We start from the raw sequence: 17,696 nt of genomic DNA on the forward strand, positions 1-17,696 counted from the left end.
TTATTCTTATATTGATGAAATATTTTATCTTTAACATGAAGTGCAGAAAACAAATACCAAATTTTAATTGTTTTATCCATAGTCTTAAACTTAAAATCCAGATTGAGAAAGAAATAGCCCTCAGTAATGACAAATTGCAAATCTTAAATCAAAATTGGAATCGAATTAAATTATCATAATGCTTGTCCACTTATATACGATTCACTCTTATTTTAAGTTATCTTTTTCAAATATTTTTTAGTTTTATCGTTTTTTCAATCTAATCAGATCATTAATTATATATAACAGAACCCTTGTCATTGATCGAAATGTCATACACCAAGGTCTAAGACTTTATCAGGCAAAGTTTGTGTATACTTTGTTAGATAAAAAAGCATGTATGTATACAATATATGCTTTAAAATGAATACAAAAAAATACATTGCCTGCAAATTTATCTTTCAGTAGAGTAAAGTTAAATGTAGATTTATGATTTCAACTATAACTTACAGTTTAAAACAATGAGCGCGAAAGCTCAAGTTTCAGTGAACATTTAAACGTGAAGTTGCAGTGGAAATTTAAACATGAAGAACGTGTTCCTTCTGACTTTTGATTGGCTCCTTAGACCTTCACCTAGTCGGAATATGTGAATTTCTGATGCTTGCAAAGCATGGTTATTAGAATGTATTTAATTTGCAGTGTATTAAATTTGAATCTACTAATAAGCGAATCTCTTTGCAGTAAGACGTTTTGTAAAATACATTGCATCTTTCTTTATCTGAGTATTGTAATTCAGTTGCAATACACATTTTGATTGTGCTCATTTTAAGTTGTTTGACAAGGTTTTTGTTGAATAGGCATTTATTAATTAAATTAGATGTTACAAGTATGTACAAGTATGTGTTTCTTCATGGTTGTCCTAAACAGTTTTTTCAACATGTAAAATATTTCATGGTTCCTCAAATAGAAAATGTTAAAACACTGTCACTTCCACAATTTTGTAAATGTGATTGCTCTTAAATGTTATTGGTGCATATAAATAATAATAACCATATTAATGTCCCACCTACATTAAAATAACACCTACATTAAAATAGAAACTGTTATACTAACCTTTTAAATGTCTAAAAAAAAATAAGTTTACACATATATGGCGATATTAATACTTACTTTTTTATCAATTATACATTCAATATAATTGGTCTTACTTTATTAAACGGCTTCAACTATAATGCTTAAGGAATTTAATTTACACATGTTTGAAGACATTGTTATATTTATTTTAAATAAAGCATCACTATTGGAAATAAATTGTGTGTGCTTTCAGATGCAATAGATACCTGCGTACGTTATTGCATCACTAACATGTTTTAGCTCACCTGAGCACAACGTGCTCATGAGGAGCTTTTGTGATCGCCATTTTTCCGCCGTGTGTCGTATGTAGTCCGTTGTCCGTTGTGCGTTGTGCGGAATCAACATTTGCCTTCTTAACTCTGTAGGGGCAACATTTATTGTACAATCTTCATGAAATTTGGTCAGAAGATTGGTCTCGATGATATCTTGGATGAGTTTGAAAATGGTTACGTTTGCTTGAAAATGGATGCAAAGGGGCGGGGCATTTTTCCTTATATGGCTATTGTAAAAACTTGTTAGTACTCTAGAGGCCACATTTATTGTCTTATCTTCATAAAACTTGGTCAGAAGATTTATCCCAATATAACTTTAGACGCGTTCGAAAATGATGCCGGTTGGTTGAAAAACATGGCCGCCAAGGGGCGGGGCATTTTTCCTTATATGGCTATAGTAAACACTCCTCTAACTCTTGTTAACACTATAGAGGCCACATTTATTTTCCAATCTTCATGAAACTGGCTTAAAAGATTTGACCCAATGATATCTTTGATGAGTTTAGAAATGGTGACCTTTGCTTGAAAAACATGGCTGCCAATTAGGGGCGGGGCATTTTTCTTGATATGGCTATATATGGCTATAGTAAAATATTGTTAACACTCTAGATGCCACATTTATTTCCAATCTTCATGAAACTAGGTCAGAAGATTCATCAAAATAATATCTTGGATGAACTTGAAAATGATGCCGGTTGGTTGAAAAATATGGCCGCCAGGGGGCGGGGCATTTTTCCTTATATTGCTTTGGTAAAACCTTGTCAACAATCTAGAGGCCACATTTATTTTCCGATCTTCATGGAACTTGGTCAGAGGATTTGTCCCGTCGACATCTTGGATGAGTTTGAAAATGGTAACCTTTGCTTGAAAAACATAGCTGCCAAGAGGCGGGGCATTTTTCCTTATATGGCTATAGTAAAATCTTGTTAACACTCTAGAGGCCACATTTATTGTCCAATCTTCATGAAACTTCGTTAGAAGATTCATCCCAATAATATATTGGACGAGTTTGAAAATGATGCCGGTTGGTTGAAAAGCATGGCCGCTAGGGGGTTGGTGTTTTTTTTCCTTATATGGCTTATGTTAAATCTTGTCAACACTCTAGATGCCACATTTATTTTCCGATCTTCATGAAACTTGGTCAGAAAATTTGTCCCATTGACATCTTGAACGAGATTGAAAATGGTAACCTTTGCGTTAAAAACATGGCTGCAAAGATTCATCCCAATAATATCTTGGACGAGTTTAGAAATGATGCTCTTTGGTTGAAAAACATGGCCGCCAGGGGGCAGGGTATTTTTCCTTATATGGCTTTAGAAAAACATTTTTAACACTCTAGGGTCTTATTGATATCATGGATGAGTTCGAAAATGGTCACGTTTGCTTGAAAAACATGGCTTCCAAGGAGCGGGGCATTTTTCCTAAAATGGCTATATTATATATGGCTATTGTTAACACTCTAGAGGCCACATTTATAGTCTGATCTTAATGAAACTCGGTCAGAAGACTCATCCCAATAAAATCTTGGACGAGTTCAAAAATGATGCCGGTTGGTTGACAAACATGACCACCTTTGGGGTGGGGCATTTTTCCTTATATGGCTATAGTTAAACTTAACATTTATTTTCCGATCATCATGAAACTTGGTCAGAAGATTTGTCTTAATGATATTGGATTAGTTTGTAAATGGTTTTGGTTGCTTTAAATAAATGGCCACCACGGGCGGGGCATTTTTCCTTACATGGCTATATATGGCTTTAGTAAACGTTGTTATTACTCTAGAGGCCACATTTATTGTCCAATCTTCATGCTATTTGGTCAGAAGATTAGTCTCAATAATATCTTGGAGGAGTTTTAAAGTTATTATGTTTGCTTGAAAAACATGGCTTCCAAGGGGCGGGGCATTTTTCCTTATATGATTATAGTAAAATCTTGTTAACACTCTAGAGGCCACATTTACTGGCTGATCTTCATGAAACTTGGTCAGAAGATTCATCCTGATAATATCTTGGAAGAGTTTAAAAATGATGCCGGTTGGTTGAAAAATATGGCTACGAGTGGGTGGGGCATTTTTCCTGATTTGGCTATAGTAAAACCTTGTTAACACTCTAAACACATTTATTTTCCGATCTTCTTGAAACTTGGTCAGCAGATTTGTCCCAATAATATCTTGTTATCTCAGGTGAGCGACTTTGGGCCTTTCAGGCCCTCTTGTTAACCAAAATATGTGAATCAATTTCCATTTTTTTATAATTGCCTGGATAATGAGACCTCGTCCGTGCATTCATGATCATTTTAAAATAGAAATAAATCATCAAAACACAATCATAGCACGGCTTTGACCGTATTGCATCCATCCCTTAGTGAAATTACCCACCAATTAAATGGGGATTCAGCTCATATTGCACTTTATACGCTTGCAATGTTTCATAATGTAACCAAATACTCGTTTAGCACATCAATTATAAGATGCTGTTCAACATTCACCAGACAAAGGCCGTCTGGTAAAAACAGTTGCGCATATTCAGACAGATGAACAGAGTAAGGTATTGACAGACAGACATTAAGTAAACCTTTAGCTTAAGTTTTGTATTAAAAAAACATACTAAAACAACATGAAATGTACGGGTTTGTGCGAGAAAATCACCAAAATTATATTCATTCTAAGATTGATATTTTACTCTTAAGGCACGTTATACAGTGTTTATACTACTTTCAGCAACAACAAGCACTCAGGCACGGTCTCGAAACGCAACAGCCAATCAAAGTAATGGATTAAACAGTACGGAAGCAACGACAACAAATACATGGAACACAAGTATTACATGAATATTTCTTAATTTATTCTTTTCAAATATCCGCCACTTGTGAACATGTTTTGCAACAGTATTTAAGTGTTCCGTAAAGTAACCATACATGAGACAAAATGAGAACCCAACACCTATGATGAGTTCATCAAAACTTGCAAATAACGCATCGACACCTATGATTAGTACATCAAAACTTGCATATAACGCATCGACACCTATGATTAGTACATCAACACTTGCATGTTACGCATTGAAACCTATGGTTAGTCAACAAAACTTGCAGATAACGCATCGACACCTATGATAAGTACATCAAAACTTGCATATAACGCATCGACACCTATGATTAGTACATCACCACTTGTAGATAACGTATTGACATCACTAATTATTACATCAACATTTGCATGTAACACATCGAAACCTGTGGTTAGTACATCAACACTTGCATATAACGCATCGACACCTATCATTGTTATCAATAATTAGTACATCAACACACGCATCGAAACCTATGGTGAGTACATCAACACTTGAAGATAACGCATCGACACCTATGATTAGTACATCCATACTTGTAGGTAACGTATTGACATCAATAATAAGTACATCAACATTTGCAAATAACGCATTGACACCTATGGTGAGTACATCGATACTTGCAAATAACGCATCAAAACCTATAATAAGTACATCAACACTCGAAAATAACGCATCGACAACTATGACAATTGCATCAACACTTGCAAATAAGGCATCAACACCTATGATTATTACATCAGCGCTTTCAAATAACGCATCGACAACTATGATTAGTGCATCAACACTTGCAAATAATGTTTTGATATCTATTGAAAGTTCCTCAACACTTGCAAATAACGAGATATCATATTTATATTTGTACAACTACAAATGCAAATAACATCTCGACGCCTATGATCAGTGCATTGACACTTGCAAATAACGCATCAAAACCTATGATTATTACATCAACATTTGCAAAAAACGCATCGACACTTTTGATTAGTACATCAACAATTCGAAGTCACGTTTCGACATCTATGGAAAGTACGTCAACACTTGCAAATAACACATCAATACCAATGGTTATTACATCAACATTTGCAAATAACGCATCGACACCTATGATAAGTACATCAACACTTCCAAGTTACGTTTCGACAACTATGATAAGTACGTCAACACTTGCAAATAACACATCAATACCTATGATAATTACATCAACAATTGCAAGTAACGCATCAACACTTCCAAATGGCGTTTCGCCAACTATGATTTATACAGCAACAGATGCAAATAGCTTACCGGCACGTATGATAAGTACATCAATGCTTGCAAATAACGCATCACCACCAATGATTAGTACATCAAAACTTCCAACTAACGAATCGGAACCAATTATTAGTACATCAACACTTCCGAGTAACGTGTCGGAACCTATGATTATTACATCAACACTTGCAAATAACTTACCAACACCTGTGATGAGTACATCAGCACTAACAAATAACTTATCAACACCTATTATTAGTACATCAGCACTTGCAAATAACGCATCAACACCAATGATTAGGACATCAACACTTCAAAATAACGAATTAACACCTATGATAAGTTCATCAACACTTCCAAGTAACGTATCGACATAAATGATTAGTACATCAACACTTGCAAATAACGCATCGACACGTATGAGTATAACATCTAATCTTGAAAATGACGTATCGACACCAAGGCTTATTTTATCAACAATTTCAAATAACGTATTGGCACATATAAATGTTACATCAACACTTGAAAGTGGCACATCAGTATCTGTAAATCGTACACCAACATCTCTAAATAGAGGATCGGATAGAACCACGATCCCAACACCAGTACCGTCAGATGTCACAAGTATGTTGTGAAAAATGTAATATATTATTTCAAGTTAATATTAAATATAAGCAGTTTATAGAATTTAAATGATAGCGCTATTAATATTTTTATTGTTACCAGGAATACATATTTATTTAAATGATTTTAGCACTAGCCATTTAATACACAACACGATGTATTTTAATAGTTATATGATTGATAAATATAATGTATATTGAAATGCACATTTTCACAATATACATAAAAGACATTCGAATGAAGTGTACAGTTAATGTAATTTACTAAAAATATACCATAAACTTAATTCATACATGGGTTTTACATTATTTCAAGCACCTGGAAATGAAGGTCTTAGAGCTTCCGAGCCCGCCAAGTTCTTCTTGCTCTACATGATGGTCGCTATGACAGCAATTCAGCAATTGGTCTAGAATGACCGAAGTTAACACACTCTTTTAAACAATTTGTTTAACCATCAGATGACATTGGGATTCATTGGTGCTGATAAATATGGATTTCTTTGAAAGTATAAGCACCCTTGATAGCATTATGAACGTATCAATGCGGTTTAGAATGCATATGTTGTTAAATATGGCAAACACCATAATACACAATATGGAATTTACAACTGTTTCAATAAAATCCTAATTTTGTTTTAAGATTTTTTTTAATGTTAACTTGACATATTCTACAGTCATTATGTTTTCAATTTCATAATAAAGTTTCTTTTACTGTATATTAGACAGATTACACTTGTTTAAATCAAGTTGTTTGTGTTATTTATTAAGCTATGATAATTTTACTGAATATCGACTTTCAATTATTAATAGTAAAAGCTCTATCACAGAAAAGATACTCATCCAATTAATTTTCCAATACATTTTACTTATATATTTTAAGTCATTTTTTTGTATTGGAAATCATTCTCCTTGAAAGTTGTCTTAGTCATATATATGACAGCACATGCAATTTTCCTAACCTTACTTGCTTCTTGTTTCTTTGTTTCTTTTTAAACTGATCTATTGAATCAGTTAATCACCCAAATCTAGTAGTAGTTGAATGTGATACACATTGACATCCCTTTTTTAAAACATGGAATTTCTGGGTTTTAACGACCTTGATATCCAAACTAAGATTTAATATGTTTGATATTGTCTATTCTCTAATAGTCTGTACTTGTCTCACATGTCATCCAATTTATTATAATGCTGTTTACACTGGAAATTATTAGAACAAAACAAAAATAGAACGAAAGCTATGTTCATGCTTACATTTTCAGAATGCTATATTGATCGACACACGATGCCATTTTGTTTTACTTGTTTTGGTCCGTAAACTATATATGGACCCTGATGACAATAAGTGGCGAATCCCATTTTTGGTTATGAAAAACACAGGCGAGCAGTGCATTTATAGTAACCGAGATGAATATCATGAGGATTTTTATTTATTAGCACATTATCTGTTAAGAAACAAAACAAAAGAAAATAGGACATTTAGAGTTAAGAAGTTCCCAAAAGCATTTTCAGAACCCTTCACAAACAATCTATGTGTTGCTGCTAACTCGCCCTTGACCGCGAGCGAAATCGATTTTGCTGTTCTGCTACTTCACCTTATTGATTCTGACCTGAATAAAGAATACTTGAAAAAAGCATATTCACCATCTGATAAAGTGTGCATAGCACTTCAGGGACGCTAGTCAAGGGGCTGAGAGATAATGTGCTAAAATGGCTCGATTGAGTATTATGTTATCTGGCAAATCCTACATTTGTGATGACGATTTATTGGGATAATGTTCATATAAATTGTTTGGTATGATTAGCAATGTTATCTTACATAAGGGCTTGGAACCTGGCAGATAAACTTCAATAAACAGAAAGCGTTTGTAAATGTAAATGTCCGCTCTATCTATTTTTACGAGCACGTTCAATTGCCATTCTTTAAGCGAAAAAAGAGAAAGTGATACTGCAATGTTTCCATTTTCAGAGCATGAACGCTACTGTGGATATTACAGGGACACCGTAACACAGTATGTGTTCTCAACAAAATATCTCTACTTACTTTCGACAGTCTGTCCATTTGTTAAAACTTTTTTTCAGAAAAGAATCTCTTGAAAAAGACCAATTTTTTCTGAAAGCATATTTATGTTTGTATTGCTGGCGTTTTTTCATTTAAGTAATGTTCTATTCAAATCTATTTTCAAGCGCCAATATGGATATGCATTTTTAATATTATCAGTACTATATGTAATTGTATCCAGCTGCCTTGTTATGGCGTTAATGTTGACATAGATGACATTAACTATTCGTTAATAGCGTGTTTGTATGCTTTCAAAAAGATTACACGAATAAGTTAATAAACCTTTTTTCTGGGTTGTTTATATTCATCAACATTCTAATTCCATGTTTCAAAGACTTTTCGGGCTTATTGAGATTTGGTATGTCAGGTCTGGTAGTCACAAAAATGCTTCCAAGAGTAATCATTGTTTCATTTACGTTAGATATTAAGATATTTTTCTATGTAAAATTCAATATTTCCCGATAACAAAATCGTAATATTCACGTAAAGCAATATTTAAAGTGTTGAATCCATTTCAATATACAAAGACATAACCATGAACTAGAAAAAGACGAACAGTAATCAATATTTTCCCAAAGTAGATTTGAAAATAAGACCCGTATTTGTTTAGTGTTTTAAATCTTCTATACGTGAATAATTAAGTGTGCTGAAAGATAATAATTCACATTGTTATACATGTTATCATCGTGCAGTTTACAATGGACATGTTTAAAAGTCCATCGACACTCCATTTAAACTTGCTCTTGATCATGACCAGACGTAATTTAGCTGTGTGTGACCTTAACCTTATCTCTATTATGATATAGCCGTATTTGAAGGATCACATTTTTAATATGACAAGTTCCGTCTGCCATACACTTACATCAATTTTTTTATCTCTAAAAGGCCGTTTTTGTCAAGTACTTTACCAACAAAAGAAATGTTCTTAAAGGGAAAGATGATTAGTCCGAACCTGTTTATTTCCGATATCATCTGAAACCTTCGGATTATTGAGGCACTAATTATCATAGTTCTTATAAATAAAATCCCATAAGACGTGTTAATGTGTAGATTTTTCACTTTTGGTGATGGGCCCCCTTGGTTGGGGACCTTTAAGGCAAAATGGGTTTTGTGTTCAGATCAGCATTTTTTTCATGTATTTATTCTACGTTGATCACATGCTTTACTGACAAAGCAAAATTCGATCAAACTTGGTATGATAAATGTTGTTTGGATCGCTCTAATTCACGAAATGCCTCCAAGTTCTTGGTACTTTTTGTTCAAATGTATTCAGCTTTTACTGTCATTGTAAAGCTTTCATTGAGAGGGGAATTTTTAAGCAATTTTAGGAGAAAATCGTATACCTTTTGGGCATGGGAAAGTGACGGAATGTGTCCTAACAACTCACTGCTTGTCGAAGAGTTTATAACTATTTTTGCAAATGCAGAAGTATAATTCGGAATCCCTTGTTTTGAAACCTTATGCCAAAGCGGTATGATCTCAACCATAACTGTTGACATAAATTTAAGCTTTATATCAAATATATAGTCTGTATTTCTCTGTCTATGCCTAAGCTGGCCTCATAATAATATAATAGCATTTATATATTTGTCAGTTACGAAAGCGTTACTGATTTAAAACAACAGCAACATAAATGTGTTATTCAGAGTGAAGATGTTCATGAAAGCATTTTGAGAACACCATACAAAACAATCAATATGTCTTTGCTATCTTTCCGTTGGACCGCCAGCAAGCCCGATAGTCCTTTCTTGTTACCTCACCTTATTAATTCGGATACTGATAAAACAAACATATTTCCGACGTGGCAAATGACATTTACATTGCACTTAAGGGGCACAAGTTGTAGGGACTAGAGATAATGTTTACATAGAAACGGCTTTATACACTCCTTTTGTTATCTTGCAAAACAAACATTTATGACGGATTCACCTAATTTCATAAAAACGGCTTGTTACTGTTGCCAGCGACATCTAGTACACTATTTTTTGTAAACGTATGATACTTCTATGAAAACCGTTTTTCTTATGCTTAGTTTAAACATGCATATGAGTAGGAAAGCGTTGTTAAGGGAATAAATGTATTTTTTGGTAGAGTTAGACTCCAAAATCATATCAATCTGTGTACAGCGAGGATTTCAGTGTAAAGGTACGTATGAATCAACGTCTTTTTAATATGTTTGCCTTATTTCCAAAGCAAATTTGAGTTATTTTCATTAAAAAATATATGTTTTCTTCATAAGCTATTTTAAGGGATGGCACCGATTTTCAAAATTGGTATTCGAATATTTGGTTATTTAAGCATTCGAAAATTTGATCATACGGTATAAAATATATGTCAAGAAGACATGTAGGTTGAAAATAATTTATTGTTAAGAAAATTACAGCAAACATTTTATGAAAGCGTTCTACAATATTCATTACTATAGAATATAAAATATTTAAATACATTAATATTAAACAAGTCCATAAAAGTTGAAAAGTTGATATAATAACAGACGTACTTCATAACGGAATTGCATCTATATGGATCTCGAGTTCTGCCGTGGCTATCTTTCAAAAAAGACATTCTTTCTACACGCAGATATAACATAATGAGAGAACAGGTGTTCATTTGTTGACGGTGTCAAAGTAAAGAAAATGATTAGGATAGTCGCCGAAATTCATGTTAATTGAACTGCATTGTGTAATATTCCATGGTTGACACTATCATCGAGGGATTAACAGAAACAACCATCCATATGTCAAAACATAAACACAACAATGTTGATTAACTTTCAATAAGACACCTATCTTGTGAGATTCATAGGCGGCTTGGAGTATTGGAAATAACCGCATTGAACGAATTGTCTGTATTGATAACTCGGCCCATTTCAATAAGTCCTAATGTAGGTCAAGGTCACAATGAGTTCAATTAAGGTGGTTGTACTGATAATGTTCAAAGAAATCATCATTGCAATGATCATACTTTTGTAGGAAGCATTATTATTGTTATTCGAAACGTTTCCTGTTGTGATGACGAATGAATGGGTGCTATGTGGGGAATGCGGAATGAATTTAAGTTATTAAAAGTTAAAAAAAAGGATATGAGTTAGTGGCCATGCCATTTTTTATATGAAAAAATATTAACTTAATAGATTAGAACTTAATTAATACTAAATAGAAACCGGTTCAATATTTATTCACAGATTTTTCGGCACACAGAAGGAAATGAGGACCCAGCTGGTTATAACGACAATACTGACCATCACCCAGTTGATTACTACATCTAATATAGGTACAAACTAGCTAGTATAGGTAAAAACTACCGTGTATTCTCAAAAAGCGTCCTCGCTTATAAACTTCACCAACCCCTTTTTCAAAAAGAAAACAATTTCCATACCAAATTAAAGCTTTCGTTTGCTTAAGAACGCAATGAAACTGCAGTCGCAAGGTAAATCTTTGACAGATATGTTTAAATAATGAGCAATTGTGGTGTAAATTGTATATAAAAACGTATTTTTGACTCTATTTAAAGGCCCCAATATGAAAATATAAGACTTCCGGGTGGTTTATAAGAAAATATACGGGATACTGTTGCTACTGTTATTCCGAATTCGAAAAATCGAGCTGTTTGTTGCTTTATATTTCATCTAATAGTTGAGAAGGTAACAAATTACCATGCAACGTGATGATTCTTTGTCATTTAAGTCTGATTATTTTAATGGCATCAAAATAACCAGAATGTTATTATTCGTCTTCATAGAAATTCCATTTTATTGTTGTTGTGTTTTCTTTGTTCTTCTTCAATCTGTATGCCCCTAATGCTTTTATTTAAGGAAAGATATCTAAATGGTTTTTAATGTGACTGCAATTCAATTCGGGGCAGATGTATTACATTCTTAGTATAAAAACATTTCAACGCTTAATACTTTTTTAGCTCCTGGGGACCATTGCAATCCAAATTTGCAAACAAAATCATCTGGATTGACCACAAACAATAGTTCGCAGACTGCAGCACCATCAAGTAATGATGCATCATCAACATTTACCATAAGCCATACTTCGCAGACTGAAGCACCATCAAGTAATGCTACATCATTAAAATCGATTATAAGCAATTGTTCGCCGACTGCAGCACCTTCAAGTAATTCTGCATCATCAACATTGACCATAAGCAATAGTTTTTCTACTGCAGCACCTTCAAGTAATGCTACATCATCAAAATCGATCATAAGCAATAGTTCGCCGACTGCAGCACCTTTAAGTAATACTTCATCATCAACATCGTCCGTAAGCAATAGTGTTTCTACTGCAGCACCATCAAGTAATGCTGAATCCTCAAAGTTGACGACAAAAAATAGCTTGCCGACTGCAGCACCTTCAAGTAATGCTACATCATCAACATTTACCATAAGCCATACCTCGCAGACTGCTTCACCTTCAAATAATGGTGCATCATCAACATCGACCATAAGCAATAATTTTCCGACTGCAGCACCTTCAAGTAATGGTCCATCATCAACATCGACCAGAAACAGTAGTTTTTATACTGCAGCACCTTCAAGTAATGCTACATCATCACCATCGACCATAAGCAATAATTTTCCGACTGCAGCACCTTCAAGTAATGGTGCATCATCAACATCGACCAGAAACAGAAGTTTTTCTACTGCAGCACCTTCAAGTTATGCTGCATCATCAACATCGACCGTAAGCAATAGTTCGCCGGTGGCTAAACCATCAAGTAATGCTTCATCATCACCGTTGACCACAAGCAAGAGTTTGCCGACTGCAGCACCATCAAGTAACGCTTCATCCTCAACGTTGACCCCAATGAATATTTCGACGACTGCATCAGCATCACGTATTGATGCTTCATCAACATTGAACCCAGCATTGCCGACTGCAACACAATCAAGTTATGTTGCTCCATCAATATTACCCACAAACAATAGTTCGTCGACTGCAGCACCCTCAATTTATGATAAGTCATCAACATTGAGCACAAGCACACATGCAAATGATGCTGCAACTTCTTCTGAAAAAAAGACCTCAGCTTCAAAACCTTATATACAAACCATATCTACAACAGTTGAAACTACGACAACAACTGTAGAACTGACAACAAAAACTACTAGACCATCATCGTTATCGGCAGCGAACGGTTGTCGAAAGAGAGAGGCCGAAGACGGGGAGTGTGTGACTAACGCTGAGTGTGTTCGAGATGGGAGCACATACTTGTGCAAGTGCATGAAAGGATTCACAAATAAATCATCGACGTGTCAGCAAGGTAAATATGAAACGAGGACATTTTGATTATTTGTACTATAAAAATATGATAACAAATTATAGAACATTTAAATGGAAGACAAGGATAACATATATGTGCATTTATGCAGGAGTTAATTTTTAAAGGGGTTAGATTACTGTCCACGATTCAACATTATGTTACAAAATAAACAGAATAAGTCTTAAAACCCTAACTTAAAGGTATGGCTGCACAAAATCATGAATACTTTTAACACATGTATTTTTTTAATTTAGAATATTACCGTTTGTAACATGTGTGCATACATTAATTTTGTTTAACCTCATTTTGTGCCTTGGAAACACGCCGGTTACTCACCTAATCCAAGCATGGGTAATATTCGAAGATCATACTATGACGAACGTAGAAGTGAATACATTTCAGTTCAGTAAATGTGGAATTCCTTAAGGTTCAATAATGTTAAGCTTTAATACTTATATTCATTAATGGCTTAGAAGGCTGCTCCTTTGCCTAGCTGCAGCAGTACTATGCTAGTTGGCTTCCTCATTTGCGCTCATTCCTCATTTTACTGTGTGTTTGTTTGTTTCAGACATTTCATGGGGCCAAAACAGAGGAACCTCTGTTAGATCCTTTGTTTCACATGCGGTGATGATAATAAATGCATGCGTACATCTTATGTCAACAATTCCATAAAGATTTGGTAACTATATAGTCCATGGTAATGCATTTTTTCTTCTTGCAGACAAACTCATTTACAATTTAAATTTTGTCGATAGTAGGGTTTTATCTTGATAAACTCATTTAACTTCTTGACATATCGCGCTGTTAATACTACAAAGTTGTTTGAAAAGGCAAAATACCAAATAAAACCTATTGGTTGCTTTACAAGGATCCACCGTTCTTCTTCATAAAATGATCTTCCGATTTAATCAATGAAAATATACTCATGAACATTACGGTTCAGTGTAAAAAATGGCATAACAAACTACATACAACCGTGATCAAGGTTTACATAAACTTGGCAGGTAAACCTAAATAAAAATGTGTGTTAATGTGTACGTAGGGTTTTGTTTTTGTTTGGTTTAAGAGTATTTTCTTAAAGAGCAAGCAGTGAACTGTATCGTGAAATGTTTTCTATTTTCAGATCATCAAAGCTCGCGTGGAATATTTCAGGAACACAGTGAAACGGTCGTTCTCAACATTTCATTCTTTAATGACTTTTGGCAGTACGTCAAACTGTTAACAAAATAGCAATTTATCTCGAAATGATTGTTCATTTTTATATTCACATTTAACATACGTGTATACATATAAGCGTTTTTAATTTCCAATCATTTAACACTGACATTCTGTCCAATACTAAACAAAGTTGACGTCAAAAAATAGCTTGCCGACTGCAGCACCTTCAAGTAATGCTACATCATCAACATTTACCATAAGCCATACCTCGCAGACTGCTTCACCTTCAAATAATGGTGCATCATCAACATCGACCGTAAGCAATAATTTTCCGACTGCAGCACCTTCAAGTAATGGTCCATCATCAACATCGACCAGAAGTAGTTTTTATACTGCAGCACCTTCAAGTAATGCTACATCATCACCATCGACCATAAGCAATAATTTTCCGACTGCAGCACCTTCAAGTAATGGTGCATCATCAACATCGACCAGAAACAGAAGTTTTTCTACTGCAGCACCTTCAAGTTATGCTGCATCATCATTATCGACAGTAAGCAATAGTTCGCCGGCGGCTTCACCATCAAGTAATGCTTCATCATCACCGTTGACCACAAGCAAGAGTTTGCCGACTGAAGCACCATCAAGTAACGCTTCATCCTCAACGTTGACCCCAATGAATATTTCGACGACTGCATCAGCATCACGTATTGATGCTTCATCAATATTGAACCCAGCATTGCCGACTGCAACACAATCAAGTTATGTTGCTCCATCAATATTACCCACAAACAATAGTTCGTCGACTGCAGCACCCTCAATTTATGATAAGTCATCAACATTGAGCACAAGCACACATGCAAATGATGCTGCAACTTCTTCTGAAAAAAAGACCTCAGCTTCAAAACCTTATATACAAACCATATCTACAACAGTTGAAACTACGACAACAACTGTAGAACTGACAACAAAAACTACTAGACCATCATCGTTTTTAATTTCCAATCATTTAACACTGACATTCTGTCCAATACTAAACCTTAGTTTCAAAATAAAACTATTATTTAAATGTTCATATGCACACTTCATTCCAATGCTGGATAACGGTCTGTTGTGTACATAATACAATATTGATTTCCAATTCATTTTATCAGTATTATGTTATAACCATTACAAGTTCAAGTTCAAAGTTCATATTCATATTCATTATGACCATTTTTCGTGCGCACATAGTTTACATAGGAAATTATCGAGAGTGGTTATGTATATACTTCCACACTTTGCTTACTAGTAATTCATGTAACATCGACATTTGACAACTTGGTAAATAAGTATAGTTTCGATTTTGTGTGGATAAATAGGTACTATTTTAGGCAGACAATGCTATATACAAGAACTTTTGAATTTTTAACACGAAAAATGGTGAACATAGGACATTGGAAAATAATTACTTAAGAATAACCATGTAATATTTGCCCATGCATACCTTTTTACCTTATAACTATTATAACTGGTATCATAGTAGCAACAGAAAATATATGCCGTTAATAGTTTAATAATGTAAATATTTTGTTGTAGGATTTAAAATACTTTTATTTCAGATTAAGAGTCCAAAACATCATAGCGGTTAGGTATTTTGTTGAGTTTTTTTGTTAAAATGTTTTTTTTTTATTTAATAAGTGAAGTTATCTTTATGATTCTTTATTTTAATGATTATCCATAACATTGTCGTAATTAACTTAATCAATGTTTAAGCGGATGTTATTGAACCAATGCAACACAACATTGACTTTTTAACGAAGAATAAATAAGATGAAGACACACATCACGAGATTGTGTCATGTTCTTGTGTTTTGTCAGCTGACATAAAACAAACGTAGTATTAATATCATTCACAGAAAAACTGTTAAATATGATTTTTAAAAATATCAAATGTTGTTCTCACACATTCATGAAAAAGTTGGCAAATATGCAATAAAGTGGTAACATAGCAAACGTATCATCGATGTGAGCATAAATACATTCACAGTCAGACATGTTTATGTACATTTGTATATCGTTCCAATGAGATCCTTTCGTCGAGCCACCTCCCTTGTCATTATCTTGATCTCGTTGAAATTTTCGTCGACCTTTGTGTCGAGGTCAAGTTTGTGATCTACACCAATTGTTTCTTACCATGCTAACATGCTACGTTCTTTTTCTGCCTCTGTTACAATGATGCAAACGTAAAGTTTAAGCTTTTTTCAGATGTTAGAAATGAATATATTTGTAGATGGTTCAAACAATGATCTTGCACACGCTCAATCTTGATAACAAATAGTTGCTTCAATATTAAAATGTCTATATGTATCTATAAACGTCTTTGTTGGCATTTTCAGTAGTGCTTGACGTTGCCTTTCTTATTGTATTATAAATATTTACGACAAAAAACAGTAATCAATCCACATTAACATTATAACTGTTAAATGTGTATATTAAAACATATATTTTTGGAGCTCTTTGGCTCGTGTACATGCATTACCTTTCTTTTACAAAAACATTTACAATGATAACAAGGATACAAACTAGGTTTCTGAGTTTTTTAAAGCTTTGTTTTAAAGTAACTATTTTCTTGATTTTGAAAAGAAGGTATTTGTATTTCCTTTATTTAAATTACATGTCACATTATGATGTAGCATCGTACACACGTTTATCTCGTAGCGAAATGCATGATTGTTTTATATAAACCACGTGAAAATTTCATCTTTTTAATTAATCTCTAAATCCTCGTGCATGTTAACATCCCAATCTCATCAATTAGAAAAACGCATATATTCAACCGCAATTGGTTTTAATTGTACAATAAACAGCTTTTTCTAAAGAAAATAACTTATACGTTAGTCATAAAAATTCTTCATGGAGCAGTACACATTTTCGTGATTTTCAACAAGTAACATTTCGTAATAACATCAGGATCGTATCCACATAAAGGCACGAAAATTCAGCTGTCTCGGCTTAAATTTATCAACAAAACCATTATCAACAAGCTTTGAATCGTTTTGCCGAATTTTATCAGTTTCCGCATAATCACAGTCATATAGTAATTTTAATTACTTTTTAT

The 17,696-nt window shown here is 33.8% G+C and overlaps 1 protein-coding gene across 12 annotated transcripts in view; it reads left to right on the forward strand.

Moving 5' to 3' along the window:
* LOC127844741 (protein new-glue 1-like) overlaps positions 1-17,336 on the forward strand; it is a 29,449-nt gene extending 12,113 nt beyond the window's left edge. For 4 of the 12 annotated variants that reach the window (XM_052375195.1, XM_052375190.1, XM_052375192.1 and 1 more), the window contains 6 exons: positions 4,105-4,203; positions 6,428-8,120; positions 11,355-11,443; positions 12,086-13,438; positions 14,007-14,135; positions 14,562-14,662. In XM_052375195.1, the coding sequence (XP_052231155.1) occupies positions 7,987-8,120; positions 11,355-11,443; positions 12,086-13,438; positions 14,007-14,110 (1,680 nt within the window). In that variant the 5' untranslated portion in view covers positions 4,105-4,203; positions 6,428-7,986 and the 3' untranslated portion in view covers positions 14,111-14,135; positions 14,562-14,662. Of the gene's footprint in view, positions 1-4,104; positions 4,204-6,427; positions 8,121-10,261; positions 10,316-11,354; positions 11,444-12,085; positions 13,439-14,006; positions 14,136-14,561; positions 14,663-14,820 lie in introns of those variants that run through there. The other 8 variants (XM_052375203.1, XM_052375202.1, XM_052375201.1 and 5 more) reach the window with 6 other exon arrangements.
* Positions 17,337-17,696: the final 360 nt, after the last annotated feature.

This window comes from Dreissena polymorpha, chromosome 9 (assembly GCF_020536995.1).
Source record: "Dreissena polymorpha isolate Duluth1 chromosome 9, UMN_Dpol_1.0, whole genome shotgun sequence".
Lineage (NCBI taxonomy): Eukaryota > Metazoa > Mollusca > Bivalvia > Myida > Dreissenidae > Dreissena > Dreissena polymorpha.